The sequence below is a fragment of the Euprymna scolopes genome, chromosome 5 (genome assembly GCF_053919585.1).
Source record: "Euprymna scolopes isolate OS-2025 chromosome 5, ASM5391958v1, whole genome shotgun sequence".
NCBI classification, from domain to species: Eukaryota; Metazoa; Mollusca; class Cephalopoda; order Sepiida; family Sepiolidae; genus Euprymna; species Euprymna scolopes.
The window spans coordinates 134,551,673-134,566,658 of NC_136486.1; the positions used below are offsets into that span (position 1 = coordinate 134,551,673).

The following is a 14,986-nucleotide window of genomic DNA, read 5'->3' on the forward strand; positions in this document are numbered from 1 at the left end:
CTGAACCTTGCGTGTAACTTTTTGGAAAGGAGGTAAAGAGAATAAGATTTTGCTGAAAGTTTTCGTTATCTATACAATTTATTGCCAACACATTTTCCTTACTTAAAAAACAATAAATAAACAAAATATCTTTTCTGGGTCTTCTTTAGGATTTTGCTGCCGCAACTGTGAGTGTCATGCCAGAAATTTGGATCCCAAGTGTTGATGAAACAAGTAAGATTTTTTATGCACTTTGTTTTCGTTGATTTTTTTTTTTTTTAAATTTGTGTTTATATTTTTATATGTATATATATATCTTAAACTGCATGTATCAGAAAAAAACGAAACTAATAGGTTGACATCCATAATGAACTGCACTGTTGTATATCAATTTAATTCACTATTGGAAACTAAATCTCTTCATAACTATGGTGCATTTTAAGTAAAAACACTATTATATGAACATCTCCCCCCCAAAAAAATAGAAAAATTCTTGATCTTTTCAGATTGTTTACCAATATTTATAATCCTACAAAAAAAAAAAAAAAGTTAGACAACCCATTGATCATAAAACTATTGTGCAGACTAATATCATTGTCAGAAGCAAAAGATATAGTCTTATGTTGAATTCCAAGTTACATGGGAATCGAAGCAAATGACGAAACTAATACACCCACTAAAAATTCTCATAAAGAACTCATTTACCAAACATACAAGATTCCATTCACGGATTTTGAAATTAAAAATACAATCCTGTCTCCAAAACATGGCAAATTCACTGCAACAACTGTAACCCAAATAAACTATTAACGATAAAACCCACTCTAGGTGAATGGGTACAAGAATACAAAGACTCATAAAAAAGAATTTACATCTGTACATTAATGTAAATGTAAAAACATTAAAGGATTTATTTAAACACAAAGATAGACTAATTAATTGCATACCTTAAAGAAATAAAATTATTCAATAAAATTTGAAATTAAAAAGTGAAACTACTTCAGTAAGCAATATAACACAAGTATACTATAATATCTCCAAAACAAATAATAGAATAAGAAAATAATACATGCATAATAGACGTTATCCAAGAAATACACTCTGCCTAACAAATAAACCTTAATCAAGAAATGAATTAAACAAATACAATTAGAAATAATGTTTGGCTCTGAAATGACCCTGCAGTGGCTGATGGGCTGTTAAGCCCTAACAAAACCACTATTACATAATTATGTGTTGTCAAAATTAGTAAATATTCTCCAAATTAAGAAAAATTAATTGAATAAAAGATTTGCTAAAACTGTTTTTAGAAAAAAAATTTTCTATTGTATATTCTTGGTGCACCATTTTCTCATTTAGAATTGCATGAGTTCACTGAAAACAAAGAAGATAAGTCAGTTTGTCATACGGAATTGACCACAATAGAAAGAAACTCGGGCACTTGTACAATTTAATGAAGATATTAAAAAATGAAAATATCGAAAAAAGGTTATATTGTACGTATCCGTTTTAAACTGAAGATCTCCGAAAAAAAATTTCACTTAATTTGATCGAATAGTTTTTTTTTTTACTGCAGAAAAACACATTTTTATGGCAGTATGTTGAAGGTAGACATTTTTGAATTTTTTACATTTTTGTTTGGAATTTTAGAACACGCCACGGGGAGATAACTCAATTTAAAGCGCTGACACTCCCTCCCCATCTTTAATCCTAGCTTTTTGGTCCTGGATATGACCTTAAACTATATCCAATGGTGAGGCCCCAGCTTGCGGGCTTTAGGGAGTGTGGAGCCACCCTTTAATTGCCATTGCTCCCAGGTCCACTCTGACCCGGAGTGGTAGTACCTGTTAGGGTCCCAACTATGGGTTAAATAGAAACTGACTTGAAAACAACAAATATATTCTATTAAAAAATTTTTCTTCCGAATCTTTGGATTCAGCATTAAATAACCTGAAAGGGGTTGATATGCCGTAAAACAAAAACAACCAACCAACCTAGCTTTTCTTCCTAAAAATCGAAACTTTTGTTCGGTATCATAACAAATTGTTTTTTCTTTGTAAAAAAAAAAAAACTACTGATGAAATTAACGGATACGTACAATTTAAACTTTTTTTTTTTCGATATTTTCATTTTTTAATGTGTTGATTAAACTGTACAAGTATCGAAACCCTTAAAATTGCATTAGTCAATAAATTTTGTCTTTTCTTGTAATTATTTTTTTACTCATTTTTTTTTTATTCATTTTATCATTTTTTTTTTATTCATTTTATCATTTTTTTGTTGTAAATTTTTGAATATTTACTAATTTTGGCATGACTCCTGATTACATAATAGTGTTTTTACTTAAAAATGCATTTATTGCTAATGTTTACTTATATATACAAGCACTATAAATAAGCATTAGTGATACCACCATAACTACTACATTTCAATAACATATCTTTTACTTTAATTTTTTTTCTTTTTATGATGAAATACATACAAAATGTTTTTATAAAATATTAAAATTAAAATGAAAGTTTTGAGATTTCGTTTTTCTTTACTGTTTGAAATGTTTAAAAGTTTCAAGATAAACTTGGATGTTTTCTTTTTCTCCATTTTATGTTTCACTTTTTGTCCTGTCACTATTTTTGTCTTTTATATTTGAAACCTATTTTGTTGGAATGAAATTTCTATTTGTTTATTTTTTTAGTTGGCAGTGAAGTGGTTCTGCATGACATTGATCAAGATGTCCTTGTTCCAAGAGACACTGCCTGAATTTGCAGAAGTCACACTTTTTAGACAAGGTAAATGTATTTGTTATTATAATTTAATTATAAAGTTTTGATATTGTTTATCTTACATACTAGGTGCCTGCAATAAGTTTTCAGATGTTTTTGTATGGACACTTTTATTGATAGTACACACATGAAACTAATCTCTGTGAAGTAATCTTTTTTCTATTTTTCACAAATAATGCTGTTATTCAGAACAATATTATCAATTTCATTATTACTTAATTTATACATATCTGAACCTTTACCGATTCCTATTTCTAACAAATAAGCATTGTATATAATATTTTTTGCATATAAAAGCTATATTATTTGCTACTTTATCAATGGGAACTATTACAAGAAGCATTTTTTTCTTTTTTTGGTACCATTTATTAATTCATTTCCGTTTTATTTTGTTTCGTTACATTCGATTTTTTATTTTTCTGTTTACATTTTTCCAAGCGTTATGGAAAGTTTGACATCGTTCTTTTCTTTTCTTTTTTTTGAAGGGGGGTGGCAAATTTTCCAAGTTTAACATTGGTATTTTTGTTTTTGTTATTTTGGGGTGAGGGATGGTGGGTACACACAGTTAAATATTTATTTTCCGGTCAAAATAATTATACCATCGTAATTATTGATTTAAGAAATGTCAAATATCAAATTTTCATGAACATCGATTTGGAACAAATCAAACTATGACTGATTTCATATATTTACCGACCAAGATCATAATTACTCGATTTCAAAATGTAAACAATGCACACGAAATGTGAATGAATTTGCTGACTTTCTTCTGTTAATATAAAGAGGCTGTACTGAAATAAAAACATTTGAAAACATTGCTATTTACAATGCTACTCTTAATATTTCCAGGGGATCTTTTTTAAATCAAAGGCCATTATCAGATGGTAACTACTTAATGCTCAAAATAGCAAGTACTTAATGCTCGAAATACCAAATACTACATAGCCATTAAAAAATTCCTCTCTACTAATATTAACAAATATATTCAAAATCCAATTGGATTTTCTCATTGTTTATACGATCCCGAGCAACACCGGGTAGCCCCGCTAGTTGCCAAATATGATACAATGCCATAAAAGAATTTAAAATTAACTGATGTCGCTAAGATAAAAAAATTGCAACATTACTCCTTCGAAAATAGAATTCTGTTTTGCTGACTTAATGAGTTTTAAAATCCTATTGTTTGTGTAATTTTAATAAACTGTTAAATTGTTATAATTTTAAATGAATCAATTAAAAAAGTTACAATTTTTTTGTTTACTAAAAGAATATTTAGTGGGCAATTATTTTCATCTTAAGAAGAAACAGGATCTCTATCTCTTTTTTATATATAAAAAGCACTTTGTGTGTGTGTAAGTTTGTTTCCTATGGACTCCAAAACAACTGGGCTGATTTTAAAAATTTCATACATATGTACTTTGTGTCTGGTAGTGTTCTTAGATAGTTTTTTTTTTTTTTTTTTATCGGAATGGCTTGGATAAGTATCGATAATCGATAACCAAAAAATCCCATTAAAGAAGGAACAGTTTGGTTTTGAACAAAGTTAACACCCTTTTACAGCCTAACATGATGTATGTATTTGAGAAGTTTTATCATTGCACAAGCAGAAGAGCCTGATGTATAAAAGCAACAGTAGTTTCTTTGATAAGACTGGACCACATTTGAAATGAATGCTTCTGTTTAGAACACAATTGAATCATGGTACTTGACATTTGCATTTTAAACTTTAATTCAAGCCATTATATAAAAATAAATTTATAAAAATCAACTGTAAGTTCTCTGCAATGCAACATAGACTATATTATATTGTGAACTAAGTCATTGCAGGGAGCCATATGATGCATTGCGGTGGGTCCCCAACTGGAGCAGGCAATCAATTGATTTCATTTAAAAATAAGTGTTTTAATCGATTTTATTGACAATATAAGTATTAGAAGTGTGGAACATTCGTTGATCCTCATTTAAATCACAGGCAATGTCGGGTCTCCTTTCAATAAGTCAAGAATAAACATATTCGTTTATTTATTTAAAGGATATTTAACTGATCATAACGCAGCTATTTTTACTGAAGAAGAGAACATGGTTTTAATATAATCAAAACTGACATATATTTCTTATTTCAAGAGAATTATAGAGATATAGAAGAAATCAATCGCCGCAGACTCTTGGTAGTTATCAAATATTTTGATAATTAAAGATGTAAAAAATCTCTATTTTTTTTATGAAGAACTGCTAATTTCTAGTTTGTGCTGAATTGCCTTGTGGGATTAATCTGTGTTATAAAAGAATTCCTGGCATCTATTATGAATGGAGATTTGATATCTGCTGTTTTGATGGTGAAGCTATTACTATGTTTTAATGCTCAAATCAGAGAAGAGTGATAATCTAGTATCTGATCCTGTTGTCAAATTATTATTCCAGGCATTACCTCTTTAGGGAAAGGGTAGTGCATTTAAAATGTGTGTAACAAGCAAAAATATATGACCAAAGAGAGCATACTTTTGTGGTAAGATGCTTGTTTGGACACATTTGCTGCTGTGTGCAGTTCACGAGAACTACCTTGATTTATTGGTCCCTTGATTTCGGAGAGGGACCTAGGTTTTCAGTGGCGTCCGTGTGTCCATTGGTCCAGACTGTTGCCAGACAATCGTCCATTATTTTTCTTGAAATTTTGCCACAAATTGTATTTCATTAAAAACCTTTTTTTTTTACAAAAATTCCTGTTGCGCCCCAGGGGCTTGAAAGCGGTCAAAAATGCCCCCAAATTACACATTTTGCCCCATAACTTTTGATGCATCCATTAGATTAAATGTGGAGCCCATTGTTCTGAATATAAATCCAGTATGGGTGACGCTGGCAAAATTCTGGTTCGCAACCCCGGGGACTTTTAGTGCTAAAAATGCCGCTTTTTGTGGCTCTTTTTTCATATTTCTCAACAAAAACTTGATATGTCTGACTGTATAGTGGTTTTTCATGGTGGTCAACTCAAATATACATGTTTTAAAGCCTGAAACTGCATCGTTATCCATTTACACTGGGATTTGGCGTCCCCAGGGGTTCAAAAGAGGTAAAAAAATGCCCCAAAATGGCCAAAACGGATACTTTTTGCCCCATAGCGTTTGATCCATCCATTACATTTTTCTGAAACTTGACCAAAATGTGGAGGCCATTGTTCTTAATATTAATTCAGTATGGATGACCCTGGCAAAATTCTGGTTTGCATCCCTCTGAGACTTTTAGGGCTAAAAAAACATGCTTTTTGGAGCTCTTTTTTCATATTACTCAAGAACTTGATATGTATATCTATATAGTAGTTTTCCATGATGCTGAATTCAAATATACATGTCTTAAGGCGTGAAACTGCATCATTTGTCCATTTTCAGTGGGATTTGGCATTCCCAGGAGCTCAAAAGGGGTGACAAATGTCCCAAAATTGCCAAAAATGACACTTTATACCCATAACTTTTGCCCCATCCATTAACTTTTTCTGATACTTAGCGAAAATGTGAAGGCAACGTTGGTACTACACACTTCTCATATTCATCATTTCTTCACTATTTTTTGTGGCATCATCTCAAATGCAGCACAAGAGGGGGACCATGCACACACGGCTTGTTATCACTGCTGTGAAGTGTTTTGCGTGAGTGCTATGACACAAATATGAAGAAATAAATGGACAAAAGCAATTCCATAAAGATCAAAAATATAAATGATTAATTAACAATTTTATAGCTAAAAATTACTATCAATGATTTCAGTAATCTTCCATTTTGGCTTCCATCTTTATTGTCTAGTTAGAGACAGATAATCTTGGGGAGATCAATCTTAAAGTTCTGAATTTTTTAGATGGGAGCTGATTGTCTATATTATTTGTAATGATCAGACTATTGTTCTCATCTTGAGTGTTATTTGTGCAATGTTTCAGTCAGATTGTCCTTCGACCATCCTCAGGCATGTTGGTTGTTGTTTGTTTTTTATAAAATAACAAATAACACTCAAGATGAAAACAATAGTCCGATCGATACAAGTAATATCGATCAATGTTGCTTTTAAAACTGTCTCTATTTTTAAGGGAGATAATTTTAGAGTTATTTCCCTTTAACATAAACTTTCTAAATGGAATTATCCATCCAACAGTCATCATTATTCGTATATTTAAATTAGATTATTAAAGCTTCAATAATTCCATGTTATTGTATGCATGAAAGTAAAATTTACCGTTAAGCACCAAACAATTTATGCATTTTAAAATCATTATAGAATTTTAATGATTTTTTTACTCACTGACTTTGTATGTGTTTACTATTTTCATAAAAATCATTATCTTTATAAATTACATGTATCTTCATGTATTCCTTTTGATGTATATAAATATGTATGGCTGAAAAATAAATACGAAAAATATATAAATGTTTATCTTTTCTTTATTTATTTCCTATTTGTTGATGTGTAGGAATGCAAAATGTCTTTTGAAAAAAAAATGAAAACGTTTCTTTCAAAAGCACATATTTTCGAAAGACTGTATTCCTACACGTTAACAAATAGGAAATAAATACAGAAAAGAAATAAACGTTAATATATTTTTCGTATTGATTTTTTATCCATACATATTTATATATTATCTATATAAATAAAACAGATGTATGTGTGCATGTGTTTAGCCGACAAAGTCTGAAACTAACAAGAAATAATGATGATCATACACTAAAGACAGTATATAACAAGCAAAATCTTTGGATGGATAAATGATGCATACAGAAATAGGTTGGCAAGTTGTAATACAAAATGTTCATTTCAACTTGCAGACATATTTTTTATTAGTTTTATGCCTATGCAAATTCAATCATAGTCATCATAGTTATAGCTAGCAGTTGTTTAATTTAAAATCTTATCTATCTGTTGAGTTAGCTTAAACAGTAGGGAATGTATCTGAAACGCAGCTGGAGTGCTAAATATTTTGGCTTTTGGTTTCGATTCTAGATGATGGCATCTAAATAATTTTTTTTTTTTTTAACTTTTAAAATATGTACTATATATTAGGTACAATATAGCATTAAATAGAGAATTGGCTTTATAATAATACATGCAAAATCTGCATGAATTAAAATATATTTAGTTGTATTTTATGACCAGCAATGTTGGATGACCCATTGCTAGTCTTTTCTATTTTTTGATCAATGCCATCTTTTATTATTTTGACTCTACTAATGTGTTTTTCTTAAAGTCCTACAAAGTTAGAACCTAATAACGTATATTTTAATTGAATTGTCAAATAGAAGAAAATATATTACAAATTAAATTAATTGCTTCCAAACACACGCACAAATATAAAAATAAACCAACTGAAATAGTTTGTTCGAATGGTAAGGCATAAATAAGAAGAAATAAATGGATGAAAATGATTCTATAAATGATTTATTAAACAATTTACAACTGAAAGAATTACTATGAAATGACAAGGTTTATTACCTTTTTTTTGGGTAAATATCTTCTGTTTGAAGATTTCTGTTTTTGTGAAATGCACTTTGATTTTGTCTTCTCTTAAACTAGAATTCCCTCCCTATTTTCTGCTTCTCTCACTGTACCAACGTACAGAAATTTAAATGTAATGTAAACAGATAACTCTCTGCTCGATTCCCTGCATAGTAATCCCTTACACCCAAGTGGCAGTATGCTTTGTTTGGAGTTAATAAAGAGTAAAAGAAAAGAAAATTTAACAATGCTGTAGAAGATTTAAAGATGGAATCGGAATGGAATTTTAGTTTTCTCTCTCTTATTAGTTTTATCATTTCAAAACCAAAAGATGTAGTTGATTCACACTTATAATTTTTTTGTATAGTATGTCTTACACATTTTGTTGAATAGTGGAAGATTACTAAACAACTCCTCAGGGACAAATGTATGTTCCTCAAAAAACTGTTAGAAAGTTTATTATATAGAATGAAAAAAGATTTGGAGAAGATAAAAGAAAATGAAGATGTAAAGTCTACAAAAACCATAAATTTAATAAAAAACAAAAACACTTATTGTATTGTTTATTCCCCACCCTTCTCCTAATAATAGATAATTGAATTTCAAAAACAAAAAGCTTAATAAAACTCTGGTGGATTCTATTTTAAAAATATTTATAATAAAATTTAATTAGATTCATTAGCCAATCTAAAAATCTTAAAACAAATTAGAAAACGAAAGGTACCTACAATAATCAAATTAGAAGTGTAAATTAATTACATCTTTTGGTTTTGTAAGTGAAAATGCTCTAAAAGTGAAAATTTACTTTCATTGAGCTTGATATTTGTTAAAAGTCGACGTATTATTTGTAAAATATATATATACTTTGATAGTATATATTTTCTCATAATCATAAGAATTTATATAAAAGGTGCTTTTGTTTTTTCTTTTAGGTAGCAAACATTAAAATAAATCACAGAAAAATATTTTAATTATACAAATATGTGGTTTATTCCAATTTTGGGCATATGGCCCCATGAGTTGTGCATATATGGTATAATCTAAAGGTCTGGTTTTCACAAATTCTATGCATTTAAATTAGGTTGTAATTCAACAATAACATATCAGATGTTGTCTTCAGAGTAGTCTATTGTGTCTGGTATATCAGCATAGACATGAGACTTTACATATCCCTAAAGAAAATAATCTAATTGGGTTAAATTGCATGAACAAGGTGGCCATTTCTTGAAATTATTCACTGATCAAATGTTTCTCAGGAAATGGATTGTATCATTTGCAATTTGAAAACGCTGCTCGGGTGTCAATCTCTTTAGAATAAATTGCTAAACTAAGCTGAATTCAAAATAACTGATATTTGCCAAATCTGCAATTACAGTTCACCACCTCTAAAAAACACTATATACATTGGTTGTTTACAAACTTTTTTAAACTCATAAAGTTAAAGAGCTATGAAGATAGGAGTGGTACCATTAAAACAAGCAACCTTTTGTGCTTGAGAATTTATTTTTCTACATGATAAATATATCCTCAATGCACTTTTATCAGGAATTCTATGACAAATTTCTGCTTGTGATGCACATCCATGACAGAGTTGCTTTCTTAAAGTCTCACACTGTCAATATATGCAACTTAGAGTGTAAACTTTCAGCTCATAAATGCATAAGTTCAGTCATCATAACAATGCAACTTGCAAGCCCCTCTGATACATTCGGGCGGGATGAAAATAGAAGCCATTACTTTTGGAATGCCTCGCATAAATATTTATGTTTTTAATAAAAATAATTTTCATGGATGGAGTTTAAAACATGATTAAAAAGAAGATTCTGAAAAAAGTAATTGTATTTTGTCCACTCTGATGAGAATTAAAAAGAAAAAGAAATTTTTGAATAATGATCCCTTTTTTTTTTCTTTTTGTGTTTTTCTTACAGACTTCTACCACTGTTGGCGTTTATAGTATTTCTGCCCTCTGCAACTATCTTGGAAGAAAATTCCTGGCACAAACCATCACCAGCATTCATCATTTGTCATCATCATAGCATCATTATTTTCATCTTCACTGTTGACAACGTGGTTACCTGCTTGAATATTTTTTTTTGTTTAAAAATGTGGTTCTTGTCCAGAATTCCCCCATATTAAAAAAAAAAAAAAAACAAAATAAGAAAAAATATGTATGATGTTTGTGCCCATGACAAAACAAAAATATATTTAAAAAATCACGTAAATTGATCAAGAGGTTTTATTTTATTAAAGAAAATCATTTTTAAGCAATTAATGGAAATTCATAGGCATTGAATTTTGTCATCTTCCTTTGTTTCTTAACTTTGGCAGACAAGACAGTCGCCCTTTTGGTTATTTATAAAATTTGATTTTCTTTTTTTGAAAATAAAATTACTTAATCAATTTACGTGATTTTTTGGAATATATTTTCATTTTGTCGCATCATACAAATATTTCTTTCTTTTTTTTTTATATAGTGTGAATTCTGAACAAAATCCAAAAGTATTTTTCGATTGGGCAGTGTTTCCATGTCAACAATAACTTGGAATAAAATAATCATATACTGAAAAGGGAGGAGAGGGGGAAGTAAGATGTAAGAATGGAAGAAAGAGTGGAATCATAGATCTTGAAGCCATTCAAAAATATAATTAAAAAAAAATTATCTCAATTGATTCATTTAAAAAAAAACAACAAGATAAACAAAATAAAGCAAGAAATCCAGCCCCATTTACTTCTCCAAAAGTGTTTAAGTAAACAAAAACAAAAAATATTGTCTGGGTGGATATGAAGGGGGAGACTGGGTGAGTTTTAATATTTGCCTTTTTTTCATTTGATTCTCATAAACAAACTTTGAAAAGGAGTAGCTTGATTACATTTATAACCACTTATTAATATGTAACCAGATAAAAAAAAAAAATGTCACCAATGATTCAATTTTGCTGACTCTTTTCTAATGTGGTGTTAACTTCATTTTCTCTTTCTTTTTTTTTTCATTCATTTTTACCTTTTTTGTCCTTTTCTTTATCTGTTTTCCACTGAGCTTTCTCATTGGAGCCAACATAAATGGTTACTCATAATATATATATATATTTTAAGTATAAGACATTCAACATAGATCCGTTGGAAAGAAGAGATGAACACTTTATTGAATTAAACACTTTAAAAAAAATGTCTTTTCTTTTTTGTTTTTATTTATCTTCCTCTCAGATTTTCTCTTTTTGTGAAGAATCATCACTCTTCATCATCTGCACGGTGTTCGAGACAAATTTTACACATTTTGCAAAGAAAAAATAGAACACTATGGTAAGGATCAAGAGTCTCCAATTTGATAAGTCCCACAATATCAACCAAGCTTCAACTTCTGTCCCATCACCAAAATATTGCATTCCCGCGCCTGTTTTACAAGTACTTTAATGGAATGTACTTGGATGAACTCATAGCATTTGTGCCCCTTTGTTCTACATGCTCCCGACTAACTGGACAAGCAGCAAATCTCCTTCATTGTTGAGGTTCTTAAATGCCGGAAAGCCTTCTACTCTAATAGTTTCTTCCTTCAGACTTCGGAATTCCCTCCCTGTTTCCTGCTTCCCTACCTATACTGGCATGTATAAGTTTAAATGTGATGTGAATAGACATCTTGCTGCTCAACATAATTCCAAATAGTAGCTCCTTACAACTAAGTGAGAAATACACTTTGTTTGGTGTGAAAAAGAATAAAAATAATTTGTAACAAATCTATTTTCAAAATTTAAAGTATATCTTTTAGAAAACTTATCAAATACAGTTCACTCCACCATGACCTTCAGGTGGAACTTGAACTTGGAGTGTACGGTGATCACTGTGTCCTTTGAGAGATTCCTGAACATCAGTTTGACCCTGGCAATCAGCTCATCCTCAGTTTGCAAATAGTGTGATTGATTGTTTTGTCAATTGTGCCGCACACGAGGTTGGAATCAGGAAGGTTGACGGAGGTCTTGGTGGGCAGATGATAGAACTTACGTTGTGGAAGTTCTGACAGCTACTTTTGGGCTTTCCTGCAGGTATGATACAGAGCTGGGTTTTGTTGTTATATATATATGGCCTTCTTGCAGCCAACATCTTCACTCTGCTTAACCACAGTGGACACTTACTCAATATTGCTATCTGAATTGAGTCTAAGTACTTGTCAATGATGTGGGATGACATTGCATGGTCTTTTGCTGAAAGCACTCAGACTATCAAATTGAAGAACCTTTGTCTCTCTGAATTTTTGAATGACTGTAGGCTAGCTATTTTCCTTTCTGTGCATTGCATAACTGGTTCTACGAAGAACCAAAGCATATTTAACTTGATTGAATGTTTGACTTGATCAAAAACTTCCTTGGCTTCTATTTGGCAGTTTTCTTAGATCTTAACGGTGAATAGTTGGCCCACCCATGTCTCTCTTTTATAAGGAGTAGCAAAGTTCCTCATTCAATGCTTTCTTCATGGTTGCCATAGCAATGCTCATCTTTTTCGCCACGGTTGACATTGCCTTGTTTGGCTGTTGTAAATTTTTTTTTTCTTTTGTTTAGCCAACCACTGCATCCAAATCTCTGTAGTTCTCCAGCTCACAGTTCATGGCCTTCAAAGTATTCAAGGAGCAGTTTTGAATCTAGCACAAATTGTCATTATGTTGATTGCTCTCTTATAATCTATAATATATATTTCACCTGTCTGTTTAAATGTATGTATGTTTGTATGTCTGCCTAAAACTTTTGACAGGCGACGGATTTTCACAAGATCGGTGTCATTTTGTAGCTTGATCCTTTGGACGACAAATATCAAAAAATTGGCCCAAAACATTCATTCCTTCACCCTCGACTCAGCGGTTTTTTTACAAGACAAGATACAGTTGCGAAATTATCTTTTTAAACAAACATTTTGGTTTACTTATGATAAGCAGAAATTTACTTTATAGAAAATACAGTGGCGAAATTATTTAAAAAAAAAAAAAAAAAAAAAATTTTGCTTTACCCATGATATTTGGGATGTATTTGCATTTTAAGCACAAAATTATTTTATAGAAAATATAGTTGCGAAATCAATAAAAATAAAAATTATCGTTTATCTACGTTATTTGTGACCTACTTGCATTTTGACAAAAAAGATTGCATATAAATTGTCCGCAAATAAGTTTTCCAAATAAAATAAAACATTATCGTTTATCTACGTTATTTGTGACCTATTTGCGTTTAAATAAAAAATACCGCATTATCATTGTACACAAATAGGTAGTTTTTCAAATATTAAGCAATATAACTTTTTTCCTTGTAAAAAAAGAAGTCAACGGGTTTAAGCACAAACTTATTTTATAGAAACTACAATTACGAAATTATTGAAAAAAAAGAAACAAAATCATTTTGATTTACCTATGTATTTTTGACCTATTTGCATTATAAAAAGATTAATATTTATTAGAAGTTTTGGGGCGATGTAGTAACTGACTTTTCATTTTTTTTTTTTTTTTCTTTTCTTACAAAGGAATCATCACTTATCAAGGCCCAGAGGCCACTCGAAGATAAGTGTTAAAGAGTGTACAGTAGTCAAAGAGACAATATCAAAGTAATCGTTAGACGTGTAAATTTGGTTAATTGGATTACTTAAGGAAAACGGCTCATCAAGAACTTGTTTACCAATAATACACAGAAACCGCTGTCTGTTGAACTGTTCCATTATTAAATACTTCAAATCGTTTGGAATTGAAATAATATAAGAAATTATCAAATTTGTTTCGTAAACCCTATATACAGGAAACATGAGTTGGAAAAATTACATTGAGAGCATTGCCAGGACCGCTGTGAAAAAAGTAGGTTCTCTCTACCATGCTAGAAAGCTACTAATGCCTGAAAGTATCCTGTACCTCTATAAGGCCACCATTCGCCCATGTATGGAGTATTGTTGTCACATTTGGACTGGTGCATCTTCTACGAGTCTCTCACTCCTAGACAAGGTTCAAAAGAGAGTCGCCAACCTAATAGGTCCTGAACTGTCATCTAAGCTTCAGCCTCTGTCCCATTGACGAAATGTAGCATCCCTCTGCCTGTTCTACAAGTACTTTAATGATGAATGCTCTGACGAACTGCGAGCACTTGTGCCCCCTCGACGTAAATACTCCCGACAAACCCGACAAGCAGCAAAATCCCACCACTTCACAGTAGAGATCCCTAGATGTAAGAGAGCCTTCTACTCCAGTAGTTTCTTCCCCAGAACTGCTAGACTTTGGAATTCCCTTCTGGGTTCCTGCTTCCCCAACTGTACTGACATCCAGAAGTTCAAGTGTAACGTGAACTGACATCTTGCTGCCCAACTCTCCACATAGTACTCCTGTAGCGTATGTCCCTGATAGTAGCCCCCTACATCAAAGTGGCAATGTGCCTTGTTTGGGGTGAAAATGTAATTAAAAAAAAAAAAAATACTGTATTTATGATGTCTGTCTGAGAATGTTCTTAAAAACAGTCATATATCAACATCAGAACATGATTTTTCTCGAGTCAAATTGTACAAGGAAAAATTGATAATTATTTTGGATTATGGAGTTTTGCAATAATATTGTAGAGTTCATGCCAGACATTTGTAAATGGCAATGTTATATAACTTAAAAATTGAAAAGCCTAGACATTAAAAAAAGATTTTCTAGATTTTAACGGTGAGATTTAATTATTTGGGGTTATTCAGACTATTCTCATCTTGGTATTCTCAGAACATTTTATCCAATAAAGGATACAATTACAAAATTC

The 14,986-nt window shown here is 30.8% G+C and overlaps 1 protein-coding gene across 1 annotated transcript in view; it reads left to right on the forward strand.

Annotated features, from left to right (window-relative positions):
• Positions 1 to 10,396, forward strand: part of LOC145276989 (uncharacterized) — a 110,673-nt gene extending 100,277 nt beyond the window's left edge. The window contains exons 12-14 of the mRNA XM_080128557.1: positions 150 to 213; positions 2,672 to 2,765; positions 10,160 to 10,396. Of these exons, the coding sequence (XP_079984683.1) occupies positions 150 to 213; positions 2,672 to 2,736 (129 nt within the window). The 3' untranslated portion in view covers positions 2,737 to 2,765; positions 10,160 to 10,396. The remainder of the gene's footprint in view (positions 1 to 149; positions 214 to 2,671; positions 2,766 to 10,159) is intronic.
• Positions 10,397 to 14,986: the final 4,590 nt, after the last annotated feature.